Raw genomic sequence first — 26,379 nt, 5'->3', positions numbered from 1 at the left:
TTTCCCTGATTTCCTGGTCTCCTAGGCCTCATCGGTGGCCAGTTTCTTCGTCTAGCATTTGAGGACCTGCTTCAGTCCAGCAGGCAGAGGAGGAATTTGGGGTGGAAGGGTTCAGGAATCAGATGGTATCTTCATCATGGAAAATGGAGGTGCAGAGCCTGGGTCACTACTTGAGAAACCAGTGCTAGATTCTAGGCGGTCCTGCCTACCTTCCATCCCCAGACACAGGATATGTAGTTAGAAACCATGGATTTACAGGGCCAAAACCAGACAGATCTAGATTAAAACCCTAGCTCCTCACTTAACTCTCCTTTTCTGGGTCTGTTCGCTCCATAAAAGTAGGATAATAATCCCAATCCATTGGATGGGACCTGAAAAGCAACTGAAATGTGTGTGAAATACATCCCACAGGGTCTATCATAATCCTGTTCCACACTCAAGTGTCCTTCCTCCCTTTGCTGGCTCGTGTTTCTCACCCATTCCTGTCACCTGTCATGGCTGTCACATACTCCCTTTTCCCACTACCACTTGCAGCCCTAGGGATTTTCCTCAGGGAGCCCTGACCTAGTGGGCTTGGCCCACCCACCCAGCTGCCTTGCATGTCCGTCACCGCCCCTTTGAGCAGAGAAGGAATGACATCAGCTTTTCCCCCTCTCTCCCCATTGAAGCCTCTGGACTGTTTTGAGCCATAAATATTTCAGCTGGGCCTTTCTCTGGCTGTTGCCAGGGTGATGGACTCTCAGGGGACTGGGGTGGGAGTGTGGAGGCGGGGCTCCACAGCCTGGCCTAGCCGGAGAGCGGGCCTTGGAGGGCCGGGTACAGGCCTGGCCAAGAGCCAGCGCTCGCTGCAGTAGTTCTGAAGGCTGTTACTCTGCCTGCCTTCCCTCTCCCAGGCCCCTGAGAGCGGCTCCTGCTGTTTTCCAGGCCCAGTTCTGCCCTTGAACACTGCTTGATCTTGGGTGGATCACTATATATCTCTCGGCCTTCGTTTCAACAACTGTAACAGAAAAGTCCATTTCACCAGTAAGTGGAGAAGATAGGTTTTGTAAAAATCCTACAAACACGTTTGGTTAGTAAGTTGCGATTGGAGAAGCCTAGGGCCCACAGCCCTATCCCATAGACCTACAGGCTGGGGTCCCAGGGCAATGAGGATGCCACTCTAAAGGCTGAGTGTCAGACACGGCACAGCCTCCCACTCTCCCCCGTGCCCCCTGTTCCTCATGCTTTACCCCCAGCTCCTTTTCTAAGGTGCCCAGGCCTAGCTAGACAACCTGGACTGGCACGAGGGATTCTAAGAAATTCGGTCCTTATGAATAGAGTTAATGAAAGAAAGCCTGTTTTGATTGAAATACAGAAACTGGATCTGGCCCTCACTCTCCTAATGCCCGCCCGCCCCACCTCGCACCCCATCCTAGAGATCTAAATCAAAAGAGTTGCAAAGCTGTAGCTCTCAGCAGCATGCCCCATCCCCTTTGGGATGGCTCTAAGAAACAAAAGAGCCAGAGAGAGGGGTGCCTGGCTCCATGCCCTATCCCTACCATAGAGAAGCTCTGGATTGGGTCCAGAATTCCACATCCCCTGCCCAGCCCTGCCCACCAGTTTTTGTGTGGAGTTGGAAGCTCTGATTCCTTTGTATCGAGCTCCCTCTGGTGATTGAGATGTGCATTGCGTGAAAATAAGATAGACTAAATCGCAGGCCACCCTGAAAGGTGGGATGGTTTGCTCGTACCTAAATTTCTCCTTCTTGACCCTAGCTCCTAGTGACAGCCATTCCATTTCCTAGGTAGGTTGTCCTAGTTCTCTGTCATTAATCCTCACAATGACGTGGGGATTACTCTAATTTTACAGATGAAACAGGTGAAATCAAATCTAAACACCACTGTATGTAGCATGTGGCATTCAAGACCCTCAAGTGATATGAACTTAACCTATAGCTTACCTCTGGACCTTTGCTCATGCTGTTTTCTCTGTTGCCATCCCCTCATTCTTCCAGTATGTTACATACCAAATCCATCTGTATTGGGAAAACTAACAAAATACAACATTTTCTCAAGCTCACACATACTATGTCTCTAATAAGCCATGGATGAGAACAAATGTCTGAGAATAAGTGGGTAAGTGTCTCTGAGATGTGGAGGGTTGGATGGGGAGATTAACATACATGTGGAAGTCAGAATAACCCAGGAAATTAAAAGAACACGAAGACATGTGAATTCTCTTGTAGTAAAAAAAAAAATTAGGTGTAAGTATTCTTGCTGTCAAAAAGGACAAATCTGGGAAACAGGCAGAAATTTAGGTGACATTTCTTCAAAAGTCATCAATCTTAAATTCACGTTAGTTTTCTTGTTACTTCATAATATATCCATGTGTTAATAATAGGTAATATTTAAATAGCATTTACTATACACCAGGTATGTTTTAAGTACTTTACACTGTCTAACTTGATCTTCGCCATAATCTCCTAAAATAGGTACTAATATGTTTTCAATTGAAATGTAGTTGCTTTATGATAGTATATTCATTTCAAGTGTACAGCATAGTGATTCAAAATTTTTCTGTTATACTCCACTTAAAGTTATTATAAGCAGAGACTTCCCTGGTGGTCCAGTGGTTGAGAATCCGCCTTCCAAAGCAAGGGGTGTGGATTCTATCCCTGGTCAGGGAACTAAGATCCCATTGAGCCTGTGCTGCAACTGCTGAGCCCATACGCTCCAGAGCTCATGCTCCACAAGAGAAACCCATACGCTGCAACCAAGACCCAGCGTGCCCCAAAAGTTATAAATACTGGCTATATTCTCTGTTCTATACAGTACATCCTTGTAGCTTATTTATTTTATACATAGCAGTTTGTACCTCTTCATCCCCTGCCTTATCTTGCCCCTCCCTCTTCCCTCTCCCCACTGGTAACCACTAGTTTGTTCTCTACATCTGTGAGTTATACTATCCTCACTTTATACTGAGGAAACTGAGGCACAGAGAGGTTAAGTAATTTCTTAGGTCACGCAGCTCCTAAGTGGTAGAGCCAGGATTTGATTCCATGTAAGTCTGGCTCAGAGAAGGTGCTCTGGGTAACTATACTTTAATATTGAAAATACTGCCTTACATTGGTATGAATAAAACACTCCAGGAAGCAGTATTGTATTTTATGCTGTGGTTTCAGGACCCCTAGAGGTCTGCATAATCCAGGCCGAAAACTACGGATCTTGAGGACAGACATGCCAACCTTGGTCCCGGAATAACAGAACCAAGGAAGAGATCCAAACTCCTGACGTCCAATGACACATGGCTGGCGCAGAGCCAGTGACATTTCCTCAAAAATTAAAGACTCCTGGGAGAGCCAATAGAGATCAAGTTAATCAGGAAATGAAGACATACAGGAGGGAAGTGAGGGCCTCAGGATCACAAAACAGCTGAGATGTGTGGGCACAGATCTAGAGGACAAAAACCTAATGAACATCCTGCCATCGTACGGTTATTTTCTCCACAGAGCCTGTAGGAGGCAGATGTAAAAGGATTAAGGCCCTAGATGTTTCTAGTAGATGCTGAGATGGAAGTATATATTGTTCTAGATTCTTTCAGTAGCAATTGTCAGACACCAAACTGGCTTTTTGTAACAGAAAAGTCCACAAAGACCAGATATACCTGGATCAAATGATATTGCTAAGAAAATGACTCCTGACTAACTTTTCTGTGTTTCTTTCATTGTCAGCTAAGTTCTCCCTGAAAGGTGGCAAGATAACCACCAAGAACTTCAAGTTTATATATTTCCTTAGCCATCCCACAGGGGGGAAATTTTATTTCCCAGTAGTTGTGGCAAAGGTCCTAGGATTGCATCTCATTTGGCCAAACTTGGGTCACTAACACACCTCCACCCTCACCCCAGCCAGTCCCTGTAGCCTGATGTGGCAGGGATGGAATGCTTTGTCAGGCCAGGGGCATCTGCACACACTGGAACTGCAGGCTAAGGCAGCCACCCTAAACTTCATAGACAGAGTGGGAGGAAGGGTAGATTCCCAAGGGGAAATCAGTGTTCATTTCAGAAGAAAGAGGAATGAATGCTGGGCAGGTAAAATCAGTAGTCAAACTTTACAAGGTGAGCAGGAGCCACAGATAATGGGTCACATGCATAGTGGTCCATTTGAGTGCCCTTCGCCCCTTACCCTGGGTTAATTGAATACCCTCAAATCAATTAAGCAGGATTTCCCTTGTGGCACAGTAGGTAAGAATTCTGCTCCAGGAAGATTCCCCATGACAAGGAGCAGCTAAGCCTGTGCATCACAACTTCTGAGCCCATGCTCTAGAGCCCATAAGCCGCAACTACTAAGCCCACATGCCCTAGAGCCCGTGCTCTACAACAACGGAAGCCACTTCAATGAGAAGCATGTGCACCCCAAAGAAGAGTAACCCCTGCTCGTGGCAACTAGAGAAAGCCCATGAGCAGCAATGAAGACCCAGTGCAAACAAAACTAAATAAATGAAATTTTAAAATGGTTTTTAAAAAATCAATACAGCAAACATTTCCTGAGTATTTGCCATGTATGAAGTCAAGTACCTTCCACATAGTAGATGCACAGTAAGACATTCCCCTGCCACCAGCCCCAGTAAGGCACTTACCAGACTCAAGCTATTGCTTCTGCCCTGAGGAATGTAACAGCCAAACTCCTATTCTCAGAAACCAGCTCTGATGTCATCTCTTATGAAGCCTTCCCTTGATTACCTTGCCTGTCAAGGTTAGTCATCTTCCATCCACCTCTGAACTTGGTGCGTACTGCTGTTGTTGGGTCATAATTTATTGATTCTCCTCTGCGTCTCTCCCACTAATGAGTGGCACCTCTGTATCCTCTGGCCAACATATAATAGATGCTCAGAAATGCTTATTGACCTGAGTTAAAATGAGATCTCATGAATGGCCCAGCTTCAGTCATTGTCTATGGAATATTCCCAAAATCCTTTAGCTTCCCTTACCAACTGGCTTCCTTTCAAGAGCTAGTTTGCCACTACCTAAATTCAACTGAACTGATCCCAAATAAATACCTATCACACACCAGGTGGTTGCCACGTGTTGGGGATTCAGTAACTAACAAGATACACCTCAAATTCAGTACTCTAAAGAGGTCAGAACCAGCTCTTCTAACCAGAATCTCTTTGGCTAGAAAAAGAAATCTCAGCCCTGGTTTCTACCCTACTTTGTGACCTGCTTTGTGATGTGGTTGTTCTCCCTTCCTAAGCCTCTTTTTCCCCAGAAAGGAAGGCCTCTTTGTTATTAATATAGCTCTATAATTTAATAGATGTATATATGTTAAACTTCATATTTCCATTTCCCTAGGCTAAAAACCATGGGGCAATCCTTATCTTCTCTTTCTTCCATTCACACACCTATTTGTGTTTCTTTGCACCCCTATCCAAATTTGTCAATAAACCCTGTTGACTTTACCTTCAAATCCAGACTCCAGTCATGACTCATTTTACCCAGTCTGGTACAAACCATCAATATCTCTTGCTACGATCAGTGCCATAGCATCCTGGTCTCCCTGATTCCACCCTTCTGCCCTACAGTCTATTCTCACAGGACAGCTGGAGTGATTCTTTAAAAAAGGAAGTTCAAGCCCTCCAGTAGCTCCCATCTCATTCAGAGTAAAAGCCACAGGTCCATTCTTTCTCTCTGACTCTCATGTCTATTCCATTTCAAGCCACATTGGCCTCCTTGCTGTTTCTTAAACACATCAGGAGTGCTTGGTGCTTGTACCTGAGGGCCCTGCCTGGACTGCCCCCTTCCTCCAGATATCTACATGACTGACTCACTCTCTCCTTCAAGTGTTTGTTCAAAAGTCACCTCTGTGAAACCTACTGACTACCTTGTTTAAAATTGCAACCTCCCATCCCCCTTTCCTGTTTTCCTCCACCGCAGTCATTCCTTTCTATATTTTTTACTATATTTTTTACACCCATCTCCTCCCACTTAACTGTAGGCTTTGTGAATTTCTATTAATTAAATACCTAAATCATTTAATTAATTGAATATTGTTGTCTATTATGTGCCAAACACTGCTAATTGATGGAGGTACCAGATGATGGAGACAACTTAGAGGTCTTATGAGGGAAGAAATGATAACAACTACTAGTAACAGCTCATTTATTGAGAGCTCCCTCTGTGTTAAGCGCTTGCCATACATCTTAACAGTAATGACGGCTAACATTTATCAAAACAGACTCTGTTCTACAAGCATTATTCCATTTAATCCACACCAAGCCCTGTAAGGTGAAAGTTACCAGTAAAGAGCAAGAAACAGGACTCCCAAGTCTTGGAACTGGTAGAATCAGGAGTTGAACTAATGTAGTGAAAGAAGGATATTCTTCCTCACATGTTCTCAGAAGTGAGAAATAATGCTGAAGCTGAAGCTTCAATACTGTGGCCACCTGATGCGAAGGGCTAACTCATTAGAAAAGACCCTGACGCTGGGAAAGACTGAAGGCAGAAGGAGAAGGGGACGACAGAGGATGAGGTGGTTCGATGTCCAAACTCGACGGACGTGAGTTTGAGCAAGTTCCGGGAGTTGGTGATGGACAGGGAAGCCTGACAAGCGGCAGTCCATGGGGTCGCAGAGTCAGACACGACTGGGCGACTGAACTGAACTGACCATCAGGAAGACTAGGTGGAAGACTGGATACGGCGGTAGAAGGAAAAGGGGGAAATGACTCCCAAGTTTTCATTGGGATGGACTAAGAGCAGTAAGACCAAAGAGAAAGATGAAAGTCCAATTTGGGACGCGATCAGTTCGAGGAGCCAGTGGATCACTCACGGATGCAGGAACCAAGATGAGGTTCTGGCCCCTTCCCTCGGCCCTGAAAAGGTGCTAGGAGAAGGCAGGCAAGGGAAGAGATGGAGATAGGTTCTCCTCCCTCTCGGGTTTTCCAGCAGCATTTGCAGGAAGGGCGTGGGAGACCGCGAGACAAAGAGCGCGCGGCACTGCCTTTGTCCAGGGCGGTCCCTTTAAGAAGCGCGCTCTCAGCTTCTAGCCCGCCTTGTATGCAAATTTGGCGGCGGGGCGGGAGCGCGCAGCTGATACCCGGGGACTGGGCTGCGGCGGTTAGTCCTCTCCCGGCCGCCGTCGCCTCCGACATATTGCCCGCAGGAGCTGCGGCGGCGAAGCGGAGAGCGCCGGGGGGAGGAGATGGGTGAGCGGCACGGGTCCGGCTTGGCCCGGGAACGGGCGGACCCCAGGGTCAGGATGGCCGGGCTGCTAATTGCTCCCCCACGCGGACAGGATCCCGGCGAGGGGAGGGGGAGGGGATGTTGGGCCCAGGGGGACCCCGCCCCCTCCTGTCGTTTTGCGGGTGGGGCTTCTGTTGTGGGGGCGGGACATTGGAGGGGTGGGCGGGGCTTCTAAAATGCGGAGGTTCCTGGGGGCTTTGATGAGGACCCACTGTCCCGGGCTAGAGTGGGGCGGGGCTGCCGGTGGGCGTGGCCTTCATGCTAAGGGTGGAGCTCCTAGCCCGTAGGCCCTGGTAGAGGGGCAAATTTTCTGGGCAGTGGGGGCTTTATACTGGGGAGGTGGGGCGGAAAGGAGACCTTCCAGATGAAGGGAGCCCCCTCTGGAGCCGGGCTTCTGGGCAGAGAGCTTCTATTGGCTTGTGGGCGGGTTTTCTGAGCTGACAATTGTGTGTAGGCGGGGCTTCTGGGCTGAGAGGCTATATGTGGGTGCAGAGCTTCTAAAGAGAGGAGAGTGGGTGTGGGTAGAGCATTTGGACTGAGGGTGCCTGTGTGGGGTTTTCTAAGCCAGGTACAGTAGCACATGAACAGAACTTTGGCGCTACTGGGGCTAGTTGCAGGCAAAGTTCCTGGACAAGAACTTTTTTGGAAACGTTGGGGTAAAGCTTCCAGGCAGAAAAGCTAGGGCAAGGGGTGTGTGTGTCTGTGGAGGCTGCTGTGCGGTCGTGAGGAGATATGAACAAGGCTTTAACTTTGGGCTTCCCAGGTGGTTCAGCGGTAAAGAATCTGCCTGCCAATGCTGGAGTCACAGGGTTGATCCCTGGAGAATGAAATGGCAACCCATTCCAGTAGTCTTACCTGGGAAATCCTGTGGGCAGAGAAGCCTGGCAGACTACAGTCCATGGGGTCTCACTGAACACACACATTAACTTTCAGAAACGACTTAAGTGACTAAGCACACACATAGCTTTAGGACTGTGGTGGTGCCTAGGAGCTTTGTGCAGGAGCTTTTTGCAGGACCTGGGAGCTTGGGTTAAATTGCTCAGCGGAGAGAAAGAGTTTGTAGGTCTGTGTTAGGTTCACAACCATGCCATTCTCCCTTGACACTTGCTCAGGCCCTGAATCCTGACTGTGAGAGTTCAGGATGCCCGTTAAGCCAGATCTTGGGTCCTGGAGGAATCGTAAGCCTACAGGGACTTGTAGTAGTATCCCAAAGGAGCTGCGTATACCAGCTCGAAGAGCACAGGACCCAGACCCCCATACCACCTTTGACTCCGTGTAAACTGAATTTACTAATCTGGGAATCTACCTTGCAGAACTCATTCCCTCATCAACATGTTGTTATTGAGCACTTACTCTTAGGCTGGACACTGTGGTAGAGGGAGGGGATACAGCAGTGAAAGAGACAGACCTCACTGACCTTCCATTCCAGTGGAAAAGATAGGCAGAAAATATGTTAACAAATGAATAAGATGAAGAATGAACTGTGAAAAGAAAAATGGAAATAAGATAGTTAAGGAGGCAGATACCTACAGAATGGCAGGGAATGCTGTACTCTAGAGAGTACAGCAAGCGCAGAAGGTAGCAGTAAGCTTGGTTTGCTCAAGGAGAGAAAGACTAGGCTGGCTGAAGCATGGGGTCGAGGCAGAGAATGGCAGGAGATGTGTTTGAAGCGGTAGGCGGGGGAACCGATCATGGGTCTCTGGGATTGAGGGACGAAATGAGACACCAGGTTGTTATCCTTGATATATGCCTTCTGGCTTGAGGATCTACCTTATGTTGAGCCCCGCAGGAGGACGAAGAGGTCCCAACAGGACATCCTACTGTCGAAATCCACTCTGTGAGCCAGGATCCTCTGGGGGCTCGGGTGGGGGCCACACTTCCAGCGCATCGGTCACCAGTGTCCGTTCCCGCACCAGGTAAACTACTTGCTATCTCTTGTACTTCCCTGTGGGCTCAGAGGAGCAGTTTGGACAGAGCTCTCCCTGATTGAGCCCTAGGATGTGATACCCCAGATGCCAGATGGGGGCTTAAAGGGCAGGGAGCAGCAGAAAAGTCCCTGGGTGAGGGCGGTCCCTGGGACAGACACCTTGGGACATAGTATAATAAACCCAAAGGCCTGGATTCCACTCACAGTTCTGCTCCTAATTCACTGGTGGCTTGGACAAGTTGTCTTCCCTCTCTGGGCCCCCTTCTCCTCACCTTTCCTTTCCTTCCTGGGGAATGTTGGAAAGCCTGAAAAAGATGAGGGAGGGATAGGGAAAGGCTCTGTCAGCTTCTTTGAGAGGCAGAAGAAGTTGGAGGACTCCATCCATCCTTGCTGCCGGCTGCTTTTCTGAGCCTGCCCCACGGTCCTGTGCCTCAGAAGCCCCTCTTGGTAGGGTTCTCCAGTCAGCTTCTGATGTTGTGCCCTCTCACCCCCAGGAGCAGTTCGGGGACGGGCCTCTCCAGCCCTCCACTGGCCACCCAGACTGTCGTGCCCCTGCAGCACTGCAAGATCCCTGAGCTGCCAGTCCAGGCCAGCATTCTGTTTGAATTGCAGCTCTTCTTCTGCCAGCTCATAGCCCTCTTCGTCCACTACATCAACATCTACAAGACAGTGTGGTGGTATCCGCCCTCCCACCCACCCTCCCACACCTCCCTGGTAGGTGCCCAGCTAGGCCCCGCTGTGTGTGCGTGTATGTGAGTGAGTGACACGTTTGGTTTCAGTTTAGCTTATCTCGCCCAGCACCCTGTGTGTTTGGCCTCACACTGGGCATGGGAGGTGTAAAAGGAACCGATGACATCTGAACACTCACCCCGATGTGCTCAGCACCACTCTACACACCGTAAGGGCAGCAGAGATGAATCTGACTCAGATTCTGTGTCAAGGAGCACAGAGTCTTAAGTCCTGTGGGGGAGCAGGCATACATGGTTATTTCAAGGAGAGGAATGAGCTCTGTGCAGGAGCGGGGCAGGGGCTGGGTGAGCAGAGCAGGAGGGCTCACACGCCACTCTCTTGTCTCCAGGGACTGTCCCACTTCCCTCCTCTGGGTCCTGTTCCACTCCTCTAGGTATTTTCCTGGTCTGACTCAGCTGGAGGCCTGTGAAGGTCAGAGAGTGGGGACAGTCCCAATGGAAAGGACTGGGCAGGGGGAGGTGGGCTCATGAAAAGCCCACATATGGGCAGGGGGCCCACGTGAACCCCAGCCTCTGCCCCCGACAGAATTTCCACCTGATCGACTTCAACTTGCTAATGGTGACCACCATCGTTCTGGGCCGCCGCTTCATTGGGTCCATCGTGAAGGAGGTGATTGGGTCCCAGAGGCTGGCCTGGGGACGTTGGGACTCCCCTTTACCCGCTGGGGGCACCACGGAGGCATTCCCAGCCCTTGATCCCTGAGGCCTTTCCTTGGGGGCTCCCTTTGAACTCGGCTGAAGAGTGTTCATCCTGTTGGCTCTTGGAGTTTTCTGGGCGTCCAGGGAAAGGATTTGCCATGACAGGTTCTGCCCACCCTGCAGGGGAGGGAATCATGGGCCATGCTGGGTGGGATTTGGGCACAGCCCCCATGACCTCCATCCAAGGCCCCATCCCGTCCTATCTCCCCTGACCCAGGCTTCTCAGAGGGGGAAGGTCACCCTCTTTCGCTCCATCCTGCTGTTCCTCACCCGTTTCACCGTTCTCACGGCAACAGGCTGGAGTCTGTGCCGCTCCCTCATTCACCTCTTCAGGACCTACTCCTTCCTGAACCTCCTGTTCCTCTGCTATCCGTGAGTACCCGTCACTTCACCCCTCACTGCCCAGCACCTGCTCCTGACCTCTGCCCCAAGAGTTGCTGGGCCCCGGGCCCCCTGTGCCCAGCTGACACGCAGGCAGCGACAGAACCTTCTCACACTGTCCGATAGCATCACCCTGAGACTAGGATGATTACCCTTTTTTTGCAGGAGCAGAAACTGAGCCGGCAGGCCTAATTTCCCCAAGGTGCCATTGAAGGCGAGGTCAGAAGGGGGCTCAGATCTGGGTGTGTCGCCCGCAGCTCCAGAGCAGGGTTGCACAGGCTTCGTCTTGCTCTCTCTTCTTTCCTCTTTCTCTGTTTCTTTCTGTTTCTTTGTGCGTCTTGGTGTTTGTGTAACCTCTCGGTGCCTCCCCCAGGTCTGTGTGCATGCACACATCTGTGTGTGTGTGCGTGTTTCTGTGTGGACGTCTGTGAATGAAGCGTGTGTGTGCGTGCATGTGTGTCTTCACAAACATATCTGTATGTCTGTCTTTGTGTCTACTTTGCTCACCCTCTTCCTCCGTCTTGCAAGAACCCAGATAGTTGAGGATGGGAAGACAGTTTCTGGGAGAAGTCCAGGCCTGCCCCTTCCTGGCCTGGAATTGGGGAGAGCTTTGGCAAGATCTCCACCCTGGCTGTTCCTGGGGCAGGCTCCTGGCTGCCGGGGCATTCACAGTCATTTCCCAACCCCTGGGCTTTCTAGATCATGAACTTCTTCAGGCCAGTCCATCTCTATTCCCTGGGAAACTCCTCTCTCTCTCCCCTGCATGACCAAAAGGGCACTGTCATGATCGGAGCCCAGTCACACTTGCTTCAGTTATAACTGGGTTTTAATTGTCAGAGATATGTGTATCATATAAAAGTATTAAACTTTATAGAGGCTTTTAACATAGAAAATGAAAATCCCACATAATCTCAGTCCTCTAGAAAACTGTATTTTGCAGTGTGTCCTTCCACATTTTTCCTGTGCAAGTACACACACATACGTTTTTTAAAAACAGAAATGGGATTAATCCCTATGCATGATATTATATAATTTATTACATTTTCACACGGTCATAAAAGGTGGATATTTTTCCGTGGCACTATATATAGGTCTGTCTCATTTTTTTAATGGCCTCATAGTATTCCATAGGACTTCCCTGGTGGCTCAGACGGTAAAGCGTCTGCCGACAATGCAGGAGACCCGGGTTCAATCCCTGGGTTGAGAAGAGCCTCCGGAGAAGGAAATGGCAACCCACTCCAGTACTCTTGCCTGGAAAATCCCATGGATGGAGGAGAGTGGTAGGCTACAGTCTATGGGGTCGCAAAGAGTCGGATACGACTGAGCGACTTCACTTCTTTACTTCACAGTATTCCATTGAATAGACTTTGCACTGTGTGTTTTGCTTTGTATTCTATTGGTGGATTTTTGAGTTGTTTCTAGCTTTTCTCTGTTGAAAACAGTGAGGCAGGGAACATTCTTCTCCATACATCTTTGCACATTTATTCAATATTTCTGTATAGCAGATTCCCAAAAGTAGAATTACTGCACCAAAATGCATGCTTTACATTATAGATAGATACTAACAAATGGTCCTCCAGGGTTGTACTGAAAGAAATGTTAAAAATTGCCGTAATTCAGCCCTTTCTGGACACTACTCAAATGTTACCCAGTGTTCATGTTTTGCTTTATTTTATATTATTTAACTTTTTGAGTTTGTATTAATATGAGACAAGTATATATAATGTATGATCAAATCCAGTAGTGCTAAAAAGCTGCTGATGATGGGAATTCCCTGGTGGTCCAGTGGTTAGGACTTCAATTTCACTGCCAAGGGCACAGGTTCGATCCCTATTTGAGGAACTAAGAGCCTGCAAGCCATGCAGTGCAGCTGAAAACAACTTATGATGGAAAACAACCTTTAACTCTACCCTCCAGATTTTTAGTCCCACTTCTCATAGGCAACCTCTTTCACAGTTTCTGGTTTTAAGTGTTTTTTTAGTCACTTCCATAATTCTAATGTCCTAATGTGCTTTTGTTTATTTCTTTAAATATTTATTGATTGATTTTATAGTGGGGTAATAGGTTTACATCATTAAAATTGCAAAATGTATAAAAGAATGTAGAATGATAGATCCTTCCTTTGACTCCTCTTTCCCAGCTACTCCCCAGTTTCCCTTCTGAGGGATAACCGCCAGTGTTTCTGGTTTCTTATATATCCTGGAAATGAATGTTCTTTATATACAAGCATACCACACACACACACACAACACACACACACGTACACACCCCTACATGCACATGTCCATCAATTTCCTGCAATGACAGTTGAAGGTTTAGTTCACCTTCTATCTATGCTGTTCCTAGTATTTGACAATTATTATTATTTTCAGTTTCCTATTGGTCCTCTTTTTCAATAATATGAGTGTCAGTATTTTTTATTCCATCAGCAGTAGTCAGTGTCTTAATCCCGTGATGTAAGATTATTGTGTTCAGAGCCCTACCCATCAATTCTTTTCCTCCCCTCTTCCTCCTATCACTTCCTGGCAGCTGTACTCTGTTGTCACATTTGACATTCACATTCTCCTACATAGCCATGTTTACGTCTTCCATTCTTTGGGCTAATTCTAAAGATTAAAAACCAATAAGTGGCCTTGATATTTTTATGAGTATGAAGCTGTTATTCACTGCAGGACTGAGTAGTGTGCATAGAAAGATATTCTTTCTCTGTAGTTCCTGAATTCTAATCTTGGGCCTCTTAAAAAAAGAATGTTCCTAGTGTCAAGGGCAAATGGTTTCTCTTTCCTTACATGTCCATCAATTGCTTAAAATAATGCCACATTTTAGTTTGCTTCATATTTAGATTGTAACTTTCTCATATAGCTGTTATTTTTCTTGGGGTTTCTAATTGCCTTTATTTTTTCTCCTTGACAAAAGAATGATGGGCCTTCAACGTATCCTCAAGTTTATCCAGCCTGTCAGTCATGCTACCTGTTGCCTAGAGTCCATATTTCCCTCCAGAGACATCCCTCCTGGAGCCCTCCATCCTCCTGCTCCAGTCTGGAGTGGCTGCTCTTTAGGCCTGCTGTACAGCTCTCAGCCTGGGACTTTCCTTCACTGCCCTTCTGGGTTGGATCTGCTGTCTCCTGGATCCCATGTCTTCCTCTTTCTTGGTTTTCTCACTTATTTTGTTGGAGTGCATTATCACCAGGTAATTTCCTTAACAAGGGGTATGTGGGAGGTATATACATTCTTTTCCTAGCATGTCTAAAAATATCTTTATTCTGCCCTCATACTTGATTGATGGTTTGGCCTAATATAGATTTTCAAGTTCAAATTCATATTCTCTAGAATTTTGAAGATGTTGCTCCATTGTCTCTAGCAGCCAGTGTTTCTAATGAGAAATCTGATGCTAGTTTGATTCCAGTTACTTTGGAGAAGACTTGTTTTTTTCCTTTCTAAAAGCTTTTTAAGAATATTCTGTTTATCTTTTTATTATTTGAAATTTCACAAGAATGTGTCTGATGTGGCGCTTTTGTCGTTCCATCTTATCAGTACTTTAGGACTTTTTTAACCCTGAGGTTTGGATGTCTCTTCAAGTCAGGGAAATTGTCTTCTACTATTTCTTTGATAATATCTCCCCTTCCATTTTTTTCTGTTCTAAGACTTCTCTTCATCGGATGGTAGACCTCATAGATTGGTCATCTGTTTCTCTTACACTGTCCGTCATACCTTTCATCTCTCTCCCTTTCTTCCTCTCCTTTCCTCCCTCCCCTCTTGATTTCTCTCTCTTTCTCTAGCTGTCTTTCTCTCTCTTTACTTTGCCTTTAGGGGGATTTTCTCAACTTTATCTTCCAGCTTTTTTATTGGGATTTTTTTCGGCAATCTTATTTTTCATCTCTGAGGCCTCTCTGTTTTCTGATTGATCTTTTCTCATAGCATTCTGTTCTTGGTTTTAAAATCTCTTGTGTCCCTTCAATTTTGTCCTTCCACTGAATCAGCTTTCCTGTTTCATGCTGCTAGTTTGCTAAGTATAGTTACTTTCTTTGGTTGTCTGGTTACAATTAAGAGTGGAGGCTGATCTTGCCTACTGAGATGACCCACACTCTGTCTGTGGAGTGTTTTTCTCTAAATAAATCCACTTCTTACCGGAAGGAAAATTTTTTAAAGTTGAGGACTGAGTAGCTTGGAATGCATTTTTTTCTCTCTCTGCCATTGTATACCTGAATGGGAGGTTTGACTGAGAGTTCTGAGTATGTGGGCAGGGCACACTGGCTGGTATACTTTGCTTTAGGACCAGTGAGTAAGGTGCTAGTTGTTAGGCTATGGGCCCCCATAGTCGAGAAAGGGAAGAGAGGTATTACTCTGGAATGCCCCCACTGAAGACCTCAATTCCCAGTTTATTCAGTTTCTTTAGGGAAGAATTTTTCAGGACGGGTTGTATAAGTTGTGTAGGAGAATAAAGGGAATGACTCATGAATACAGATTGTTTTTAATCCAGTTTGTTCAGCCCTGCTTCTCACTTCTACCCTCGATCAAAGGTGCCCACTTCAAGCCAGTCTCTGCTGGGTCACTCTAGACAGATCAGCTCCTGCCCGCAGCGTAGCCCTCTCATGACGAATCTAGCCCTACACTATCTAGTTTAGTAATTTCTAGCTGCCTATTGTTATTAAACATTTAAAATAGGCTAGTTTTAATTGAAATGTACTATTGGTGTAAAATATACTCCAGATTCTGAAGACTTAGCACAAAAAAACAAAAAGGAAGTAAAATATCTCATATATATCACAAATACTCATTTTATATGTTGAAATGACAATATTTTGTATATATTAGGTTAAATAAAAGAGTATAAAGTTAATTCTTATTTCAACATGGCTACTAGAAAATGTAAAAGTATATATGTGACTCTCATGTTTCTGTTGGACATGCTGCTGCAGACGATGACTGCGTCATTTGTCAACATGCTTCCATCTGCCATCTAAGTTTGTCAGAATCAGTTATGTACTGATAACCCCCACTCCCGTCCTTTTTGCTGATATGGATTTATTTTCTACTTTTCTTTATTTACTTTCTACATGGATACTGTCACATCTTGGATGGAGAGGATGAAAGAGAATGCATGTGAAGATGTTTCTAACTTTTGACCTGTCAGAGCAGCCATTAGCTGTTATCAAACAATGTAATTGTATCTGCACTTCTTAGCGGCAAAGCCAGGACAGTTCTTAAGTACTTGTCCTTAAGTTGGAGTCTGAGCCCTTGTGTGTTCGTGTAGGTGCCCACCCCCTCATTCCCACCGAGTATCCTGAGGAGTGCTTTGGGAATCCCATTTCAGTGTTCTTTTCTGTCCCACAGAATCACTGGCCTCTTTCTTTTCTAAACAAAATTGTACTGCTCTTCTACTCTGGGCCAGACACCATGCTGGGCATTGTTACGAAGATTAACAATTAAAGAGTATTTATGAAAACATTAGCATAATAGAGAATCAGTACAAGCTATGTCAATTAAAGCAAGTTAAGGAAACCGAGGCTCATAGAGGTTATATGCTGCTGCTGCTGCTAAGTCGCTTCAGTCGTGTCCAACTCTGTGCGACCCCATAGGCGGCAGCCCATGAGGCTCCCCCGTCCCTGGGATTCTCCAGGCAAGAACACTGGAGTGGGTTGCCATTTCCTTCTCCAGTGCATGAAAGTGAAAAGTGAAAGTGAAGTCACTCAGTCATGTCCGACTCTTAGCGACCCCATGGACTGCGGCCCACGAGGCTCCTCCATCCATGGGATTTTCCAGGCAAGAGTGCTGGAGTGGGGTGCCATTGCCTTCTCCGAGAGGTTATATAGTTTGTCCTAAATCATAGCACTAGTAAGTGGCAGAGCTGGGGTTTTAACACTGGCCTGTTTGATCCCAAAGATTATGCTCTTGACCAAAATTCTCTGTTAACTAATGCTGTGCTGTGCTTAGTCGCTCAGTCATGTCCAACTGTTTGCGACCCCATGGACTGCAGCCTGCCAGGCTCCTCTGTCCATGGGGATTCTCCAGGAAAGAATACTGAAGTGGGTTGCCATGCCCTTCTCCAGGGGATCTTCCCAACCCAGGGATTGAACCTAGGTCTCTCACATTGCAGGTGGATTCTTTACCATCTGAGCCACCAGGCAAGCCCTATCTGTTATCTTACTTGAATCTTAATGCAGGGAAAGTAGTAGCATTCCCATTAGATAGATCAGAAAGCAAAAACCCAAAGAGGCTAATTATGTGAGTGCCTAAGAACACTATATCCCCCCTTGGAAGTTCAGAATAAAGGAAGAGAACATTACTATAGATAAGAAAAAGTAGAATTTTCATTGGCTGTAGCTCCTGGTGGCAGCCCAGGGACCCTTCTGGAGCTGTCTGAGGACCTGGGGAAACTGAGAGGCCCTAAGGGCTTCCCAGGCGGCACTAGTAAAGAGCCTGCCTGCCAATACAGGGGACATAATGAGACGTGGGTTCTGTCCCTGAGTTGGGAAGATCCCCTGGAGAAGGGCATGGCTCCAGTATTCTTGCCTGAAGAGTCCCATCGACAGAGGAGCCTGGTAGCCTATAGTTCACAGGGTTGCAAAGAGTCCAACACGACTGAAGCGATGTAGCGTAGCATAAGCTAAAACGAATGCCTGTAAAGAGAACCTATAAGGACGTTCCATGTGCTGTGCCTGGCACTTACCTGCTTTAGTTATCTACTCTTCCTAGCTATGAGTCGTCTAATTTCCTCCTTAAATTATATTAGCCACACACTCCATCCCTTAACTTAAGCCTCAGAGGGAGTTTATACTGTTTAAGGGCCTATTTCAGTGCCTAGTACATAATAGACACACAACAAATACTGTTCCTGAACTGTCCCCCTCTGTAAACTTAAGAGCTGCCCTTATAGGCATCCTTGGCCACATCTACCTCTCTTTTGTGGTACCATGTACATTTTTAGTTAATGAATTGCTTTTAGTGTTTGTTGAGTGTCTGTCTTGATCTCGGGTACCAGACAGTTCCAGATTTGAACCCCAGCTCTATAACTTCCTTACTAACTGTGTGACTTTTCCAAAGCCACTCCTCCACCTCTCTGAACCACAGCTTCCTCTGCTGAAAAGGGCACAAAATAAGAGTCCCTAACACAGAGTTAGGAGAAACAGAAGAGAGTGCGTGTAAAGCACTTAGTGCAGCGTCTGGAGCTCAGGATGTGCCCAGGGAATGAGTGATATCATGACTCCTGCTGGACAGCAGTAGACTCGGAGGGCTGAGACTCGGGTCTTGCCTCCTACCGTATTCCCGCCACTCCATACAGGGCTTGTTCCGTGTGCAGAGCTAACACGGGTGTTGAATGACTGATCACTGGCTGGGAGGCTGGATAGCTTTAAGGACTGGTAGAACTCCCCTCGGAGCAGCCAGGAGAGCTAAAGCCCAGGGAGGAAAGAAGATTCCCTGGGTGGTTAAGGGTTGGGATCCTGGCCCATGGCCAGGCCTGCCCTGACCACTGTCTTCCCCAGCAGGTTTGGGATGTACATTCCGTTCCTGCAGCTGAACTGTGACCTCCGCAAGACAAACCTCTTCAGCCACATGGCCTCCATGGGTCCCCGGGAGGCGGTTAGTGGCCTGGCGCGGAGCCGGGACTACCTGCTGACACTGAAGGAGACGTGGAAGCAGCACACGAAGCAGCTGTATGGCCCCGATGCCATGCCCACGCACGCCTGCTGCCTGTCGCCCAGCCTCATCCGCAGCGAGGTGGAGTTCCTCAAGATGGACTTCAACTGGCGCATGAAGGAGGTGCTGGTCAGCGCCATGCTGAGCGCCTATTACGTGGCCTTTGTGCCGGTCTGGTTCGTGAAGGTGCGTAGCTTAGTGCAGGGAGAGGAGGGGTCTGCCCGGGACCCCTCCTGCTGCCTCCAGGAGCCCTCCTGCTTGCAGAAACGAGGCTGCTGCTCTTGATGAGATTCCCATCTGTTCTCTCGAGGGCCGGAGTGACTACTGCCTCCCTTTTATTTATTTATATATTTTTTAAACTTTTTCTTTTGTATTAGGGAGAAGGAAATGGCAACCCACTCCAGTATTCTTGCCTAGAGAATCCTGTGGACAGAGGAGCCTGGTGGGCTGCTGTCCATGGGGTCGCAGAGTCGGACACGACTGAAGCGACTTAGCATGCATGCATGCATTGGAGAAGGAAATGGCAACCCACTCCAGTGTTCTTGCCTGGAGAATCCCAGGGACGGAGGAGCCTGGTAGGCTGCCGTCTATGGGGTCGCACAGAGTCAGACACGACTGAAGCGACTTAGCAGTAGCATAGCAGATTAACAATGACACGACCATTTCAGGGGGACAGCAAAGGGACTCAGCCATACATGCACATGTATCCCTTCTCTCCCAAACTCCCCTCCTGTCCAGGCTGCCATGTAACATTGAGCAGAGTTCCCTGTGCTGCACAGTAGGGCCTTGAGGGTTATCCATTTTAAATATATAGCAAGACATACATGTCAATCCCAAATGCCTCCATTTCAGAGTGGAAAAAACTAGGCTTGCCGAATGAACATGGCCCACACAAGGTCACCCAGCCAGTGAGGGGCACGCAGCATGGTTGTTCATGATACTTGAAAACAGAAAGGAGTCACTTTGTATTCCAGTGTGGCTGTTTCGGCCCAGGCACGTCACAGCATCCCACTCTATCATTAAGTCCAAAAGCCAGATTCATCCAGATCTGGGTGACTCCAAAAGCCTATGCTCCCGCTCTGGCTTGTGCCGCCTTCTGGGAAGGCACATCCCTAGCCGGCTCGTCACATTTTTCCCAAGATGGGCTGCACTGATGGATTGGGGGTTGAGAAGACGTCACGTCTGTTGGGCAAAATGCTAGAGCTTTCTTGAGTAGTAGTATCCTCCTCACGCCTCTCAGAGGTGGCTACTCTTGTCCTCATTTGCCAGATGAGGCAACTAGACTGCAGAGAAGTAAAGTGACTTGCCCAAGGTCACATAGTGACTAAGCAGCGAGCCAAGATTTGAGCTCATTTCTGTTGAATCCCAGGACCTGGTCTCTGGCTCAGAGTGAGAGTAATTTTTCTCTGTAGAAAACTGAGGACTCTTGCCTTCTAGGTTGGCCCACACTCTGTGAAGTGTATTTCTCTCTAAATAGATCTATTTCTTACCCCCCGCCCCCAAAAGAAGAGAAAGCTGAGTAGTGGGCTCAGGGTTTAAGCCCATGATTAAGCTGCCTTTGTTAGGTGTTTGATCTTTGGTGTCAGGGCACCCTGAGGTCTGTCTGGGGCTGTCCTGATCTCCGAGGAAAGAGGGAGTCAGGGAAGGGGATGGCGTGAGGCCGTTACGGGTGTCTGTGGTCTCACTCACCTCCCGCTGCCTCCAGAACACACATTACTATGACAAGCGCTGGTCCTGCGAGCTCTTCCTGCTGGTGTCCATCAGCACCTCGGTGATCCTCATGCAGCACCTGCTGCCTGCCAGCTACTGTGACCTGCTGCACAAGGCCGCTGCCCACCTGGGCTGCTGGCAGAAGGTGGACCCGGCGCTGTGCTCCAACGTGCTGCAGCACCCGTGAGTCTGCCCTTCTCTGCTTAACCCCAGCCCCACCCCGCCCTTGCCATCAGCTCATTCAGTCAGCCAGCAAATAGTTACTGAGCATGTCTTGTATGCTAAGCCTCATAGCCAGAGTAGAATATGGCAGGGCCCAGGAAGGCCATGCCCCCTGTTGCTGGGTACCTTGCAGTGTCTTGGAGATAGGAAGGGAGCAGGTAGTAAATTCCTAGACTCGTTGACTTTCTCATTTGCTGACTTACGTACTCACTGCTTGGCTGATGTGCTCATTCATTTGTTACTTCCCTCCTTCCACTCACTCATCCATCCAGTCATTGGCTCATCTGTTCTTTCAGCAAGCGTTGCATCTACCTCATCCGTCCCAGGCTTGGTGCTGTGTATTGGACAAAGGAACTTGGACTTTGACCTCTAGGCAGAGGGGAGCTATGATGGTTTTGAACAGTGGAGGGGCCCATTCCAAGGTGTGCCTTAAAGAAACCTTAGTTTGGTTAACAGGATATGGTGCTGTGTTCGTTGATGACATAACCTGGCCTGGGAAGTAGAGCCGCAGGAGGCAAGAGCTGAGATGAGACCCCTTGAGGAGTACACTGGCAGGTGCGCGTGATAAGCATGTACACAGGGTTAGGTTGAGTGGGGTAAAAGAGGCCCAGCTGCAGGATGGCACTGGACTCAGAGCAGAGGCCAATGTCACTGCGCTCAGGAGCCCTGAGGGGCTGGGCTGTCCTCCCCTCAGCCTGGTCCCTCCTTCCTGGTGCTTAGCATTTCTACAGCCCTTCTTCATAGTATTTTCACCCCAGTAATGCTAATTTTTCTGTCTGTATTCCCCCATTAGACTGGAAGCTTCTCGAGGCTGGGACCACCCCTGTATCACATCAGGCCTCACATCACGAGGCCTGGCAGAGAAGAGGCCCCTAGATGGGTTTGTAGAGGGAGGCCACAGAGGCTCAGGCTCCTGATATTGGCCCTCCGTGCCAGTCAAGGTCCCTCCTCTATCCAGGTGGTCCAGAAAGCAGATGGGTATTGCAAAATGGGCCAAAGTAGGGCTTGGCTTAGCTTAAGGTTCTGAGAGGAGGGTGAAAGAGAATGATAGTACATGGCTAAATACAAGGATAAACCTGTCCATGGCTCACCATGATCTACAGGTAAGATCCAAGCTCCTTCACGTGGCATCTCATGATGAACTGGCTCCTGCCAGCCTTTTCTGCCCCATTTCTCCCCCTAACCCGACTTATCTTCTGCTCCAGCCAGTCCCAGTCTCTTCAGATCCTCAAATTCTGTCTGTACTTCCTGTACCCAGGCTTTTGAATTTGATACGTGTTTTGCCTCGAATGGCCTTTCCAACTTTCCGTTCCTGCTTAATTCTTATTCATCGTCTTGCACGTGGCTTCCTCCAGGAGCCCTTTTCCTGACCCCCTCCAGGACAGGCTCAGTGTCCCTGCTCTGCCTCCCCCACCCGCACAGAACTGTGAGCATTGCACCTAATACTTTCTGCTGTGTTTGCTTGGTCACTTGCCCATCATTCCAGGACTAAAGCTCTTGGAGGTCAGGGTCCTTGTCTGTCAAGCACTTGGCCATCTCCTCACTCCTGGCAAAATGCCTGGCTTGTGATTGGTCCACAGCAGATCTTTTGTGTTTTTTGTGTATAGTTGTTTTATTGTGTTTTTTTAAGGTAAAATTTCCACACAGTTGAAATGTTTAAGTGTTAAAAAGTGCACAGTTCTTTGAGTTTTGATGAAAGGCATACACACCATGTAACCCATCCCTATCAAGATACAGAACATTTCTAGCCTATCAGAAAATTTCAGCCGATCAGAAAAGAATCAGAAAATTCCTCCTGGCCCTTCCCAAGGACCCCCTCTCTCTGGCAACCATCTTTCATTTCATTTCACCATAGGCTAGTTTTCTCTGTTCTACAATTTCACATAAAGTAAATCAGTAGATGTTCTTGGGCCCAGCTTCTTTCATTCTGCAAATTCTCTGTGAGTTTCATCCATTTTATTACAGATGACATGGGTGTGTGTGCACGCCCTCAATTGTGTCTTGACTCTTTTGTGGCCCCTTAGACTGTAGCCCTCCAGGCTCTTCTGTCCATGGGATTTTCCAGATTAGAATACCGGAACTGGTTGCCATTTCCCTCTCCAGGGAATCTTCCCAACCCAGGGATCAAACCTGAGAAATAACATGGTAACTGTATTTTAAATGAAAGAATCAATAGCTCAATGAGATTGAGCTTCTTGGAGACAGTGATTCTCAGTTAACTGGCCCGGGACCCTTTGGAGTTTCTGGGAGATCTCAAAGAACAATGGAAGAAAATTCAGTGGTCTCACAACCTTCTTCACATGCCCTGTGGGGGCCTCTCTGTGCCAGGCCTCTTGTGTGGCATGCTCTGAGGACACAGACATGCTCTGAGGACACAGACATGAACTGGTCGCCATCCCTTCCCTTCAGTCCTCCCAGACTAGTGAGGGATACAGGGAAATAAATAATGACAACACATTGGAGAAAGTGGACCAATAGCAGTAGCTTCAGAAACCATTTCAAAGATGCTGAACTCTGTGGGGAGTTTGACAAAGACTTTCTGAAGGATATTGGGTTTTGAAAGATGACATAGAGCCTGCCGGAGAAGGCAATGGCACCCCACTCCAGTGCTCTTGCCTGGAAAATTCCATAGACGGAGGAGCCTGGTGGACTGCAGTCCATGGGGTCTCTAAGAGGAAGCCAACACCCCTAATTTTTGGAGGTCTTGTGAAAGAAACAAGGCCAACATAAAAAAAAAAAAAAAAAAGAAAAGACTAAAGCGACTTAGCAGCAGCAGCAGCATAGAGCCTGCCAGAAGGATAAGGTGTCAGGAAGGGCATGGCAGCTAGAGGGAGCACATTGATGGGGAGAGAGGAGCAGTCAGGTATGCTGGAGGAACTAGAGGCAGTTCTGGGTGGCTTGAGCAGGCGCTGTGTGGTGCGGGTCATGGAAGGCCTTACAGGGCCTCGGAGGCCAGAACACACCCTCGGGGCTTGACTCCAAGGGCACCGGCAAGCCTTCAGAGGGTTTTGAGGAGAAACTAGTCAGGCTCATCTTGGTATTTTACAAAGACCACTTGGGCAGTTGTGCAGTGGAATGCCTAGAGGCTAGAAGTGAGGCTGACAGGAGGCTAGATGAAGAAAATGACCCCAGGGAAGAGGGAAAAGGGTTTTTTTGAAATCTGTCAGAGACATGAATGTCAGCCCTAAATCTTCTGATTCCAGTGCAATGAGTTTCTAGCGATTCTTAACCCATTTTACAGAAGAGGCAGCTGCTGCTGCTGCTAAGTCACTTCAGTCGTGTCCCAGTCTGTGTGACCCCATAGATGGCAGCCCACCAGGCTCCCCCGTCCCTGGGATTCTCTAGGTAAGAACACTGGAGTGGGTTGCCATTTCCTTCTCCACTGCATGAAAGTGAAAAGTGAAAGTGAAATCACTCAGTCATGTCCGACCCTCAGTGACCCCCATGGACTGCAGCCTAGCAGGCTCCTCTGTCCATGGGATTTTCCAGGCAAGAGTACTGGAGTGGGGTGCCATTGCCTTCTCCGAAGAGGCAGCTAAGACCCAGAAAAGGAAAGTCATTGTATCTACGCGACAGAAATGAGAGTAGAGCCCTGGTGGTTCCCCCATGCCCAGTCTGTCCGCATCTCCTCTTGTGGGTGAGCTGGACATAAGGAGCTCTGTTGGTCTGTGCCTCCAGGTGGACTGAAGAATGCATGTGGCCACAGGGAGTGCTGGTGAAGCACAGCAAGAACGTCTACAAAGCAGTGGGCCACTACAACGTGGCCATTCCCTCTGACGTCTCCCACTTCCGGTTCCACGTGAGTCTCCTCCAGTGGGAAGGAGGGGTGGTGCCTGATCTAGAGGGCAGGAGGGTCAGCTGGGCAGGAAGGTGATGTCATAGCAAGAGAAGGCTAGTTTCCATAGCTCCCAAATCTAAAATAAGAGAGTGCACCCGTGCAGTGCACAAGGACAGTCATACAGATGACCCCTTGTCACTACAGCACACTTGGTACCAGATCTTTGAAAACTTTGGATGGAGAAGGTAATACAATGAAAGGAGGGGTTCCTGGTGGTGAAAACCCTTACAGTCATCATTCTTACTGTGTGCCAGGCCCTGTGGTCAGCACTCCCCATGAACCCTCCCATTCAGGCTTCATCAGAAAGAACCCTGTGTAAGAGAGAAGTACCTGGGCTATCCCAGTTTTCAGGTATTGAAATTGACTCAGAGAGTTTAACTTGTTCCAAGGATGCCTTACTGAGAAACCTGGGAATTACTGGTATTAACTCACAGACTCAGCACAATGAAAAGGGCTGCTCAAAATCATCTAGGCTGGTGAATTTCATTTACTTATTTTACTGTCAGAATCCTTTCTTCCAACACAGTCAAACTAAAGTTCAGTATATAGGACCTCACAGTGCAGCTCTGCTTGAAAGGGTTGGAACTCCCTTTACGTCCCGCTCAATACTCCAGTAGCTCCTAAAAGACCCCCCTGGAACCTGGGGCTCCAAGGAACACAGTTTGAAAAACCATAGGTCTGGTCTCATCTCTTTATTTCCCAGTAGAGAAACCTGAGGTCCAGACAGGAAGGGTACCTGCCCAAGGTCCTGCAGCTGCCGGGTACAGAGCTGAGCCTGGCTTGCTGGTCTCCTGGGCTCCTGTTCCTTGCCACTCCTCCTCCCATCCTGTCATTAGCTCTTGAGGTGTAGGTACCTTGGCCCCTGCAGAATCATGATCCCTGGATGTTGATCATTCTTTCAATTGATCAGAAAGTTTTTCTTAGTCCTCTGTATTCTACCTTGCCCTGTGCACGTCAGGTAAGAGTGATATGTGCCCATGTTCCCTGGAAGCTTCTGGCCTAGCTGAGGAATGCTGCACATGCTGTAGTAAAGGACTCAGGCTGTGGAGTCTATAATAACTTTACATGTCTCTGTCATAAAATGCTACATTGTTCAGGCCTGACAGTACCCAGAAGGTCACATACTGCTTTTCAACCAGAAAAAGTTTGATAGGACAAGCCAGACCTCTCAAGAAAAGGTTCTGAGAAAAGGTAGAAGTTGATCAGGATCTTAAACAACTATGTAGGAAGCAGTAGTCATCTTTTTTTTTTTTTTAGCTGTACCCACAGAATGTGGGACCTTAGTTCTCTGACTACAGATCAAACCCATGCCCCCTGCATTGGAAGGTGGAGTTTTTAACCAGTGGGCCACCGAGAAGTCCCAGGGAGGCAGTGGCCCACAAATAAAGGCAGATAGGTGACAAGGTCCATACCCAACCCCATGAAGTCCGACTCCCCACCCAAGTCTGCATGGGGCCCCAAGAGTTTGACCCCTTCATTGGCCACCCAGAACCCCCATCCAAGAGGCAGATTTCTGGAGCCTACTTTCCAGTCCATGCCTACTCTCTTCCTGGGTAGTTCTTTTTCAGCAAACCCCTGCGGATCCTGAACATCCTTTTGCTGCTGGAGGGCGCAGTCATCGTCTACCAGCTATACTCCTTAATGTCCTCCGACAAGTGGCACCAGACCATCTCACTGGCGCTAATCCTCTTCAGCAACTACTACGCCTTCTTCAAGCTGCTGCGGGACCGCCTGGTATTGGGCAAGGCCTACTCGTACTCGGCCAACTCCCAGAGGGACCTAGACCACCGGTTTTCCTGAGCCCCAGGACGACCCAGGGACAGCATTCAGGCTTCAGCCAGGGGCTCCCTGGGAAGTAGCTGTATGGGAGGGATGGGTGAGGGGCAAAAACAAAAACAAAAAAAATCCACCAGAGCTTTGTATTTTTGTTACATACTGTTTCTTTCTTTGATAATTGATGTGATTATGAGGAAAAAAATTCCTATTTTTATACTCCCAATAA

The 26,379-nt window shown here is 48.0% G+C and overlaps 1 protein-coding gene and 1 long non-coding RNA gene across 5 annotated transcripts in view; one reads left to right on the top strand and one right to left on the bottom strand.

Annotated features, from left to right (window-relative positions):
• The window catches only part of LOC138434303 (uncharacterized), a 17,422-nt gene extending 10,438 nt beyond the window's left edge, over positions 1-6,984 (bottom strand). The window contains exon 1 of the long non-coding RNA XR_011254735.1: positions 6,801-6,984. This is a non-coding gene — a long non-coding RNA (uncharacterized lncRNA). The remainder of the gene's footprint in view (positions 1-6,800) is intronic.
• TMEM39B (transmembrane protein 39B) lies at positions 6,976-26,379 on the top strand. 4 transcript variants are annotated; one of them, XM_069578755.1, is made up of 10 exons: positions 7,016-7,176; positions 9,003-9,129; positions 9,635-9,854; positions 10,219-10,301; positions 10,416-10,499; positions 10,806-10,960; positions 18,457-18,793; positions 20,313-20,500; positions 24,218-24,338; positions 25,935-26,379. In XM_069578755.1, exons 5-10 carry the CDS (start codon positions 10,446-10,448, stop codon positions 26,175-26,177), a joined length of 1,098 nt encoding a protein of 365 aa, XP_069434856.1. In that variant the 5' UTR covers positions 7,016-7,176; positions 9,003-9,129; positions 9,635-9,854; positions 10,219-10,301; positions 10,416-10,445; the 3' UTR covers positions 26,178-26,379. The 4 variants fall into 4 exon arrangements, with proteins under 4 accessions (XP_069434857.1, XP_069434856.1, XP_069434855.1 ...); XM_069578754.1 differs by lacking the exon at positions 10,219-10,301 and having other exon boundaries at positions 7,032-7,176; XM_069578753.1 differs by lacking the exons at positions 7,016-7,176; positions 10,219-10,301 and having other exon boundaries at positions 8,880-9,129.

This window comes from Ovis canadensis, chromosome 2, assembly GCF_042477335.2.
Source record: "Ovis canadensis isolate MfBH-ARS-UI-01 breed Bighorn chromosome 2, ARS-UI_OviCan_v2, whole genome shotgun sequence".
NCBI classification, from domain to species: Eukaryota; Metazoa; Chordata; class Mammalia; order Artiodactyla; family Bovidae; genus Ovis; species Ovis canadensis.
The sequence above is the reverse complement of the archived record's forward strand: the minus strand, read 5'-3'. Positions and strand labels throughout refer to the sequence as shown.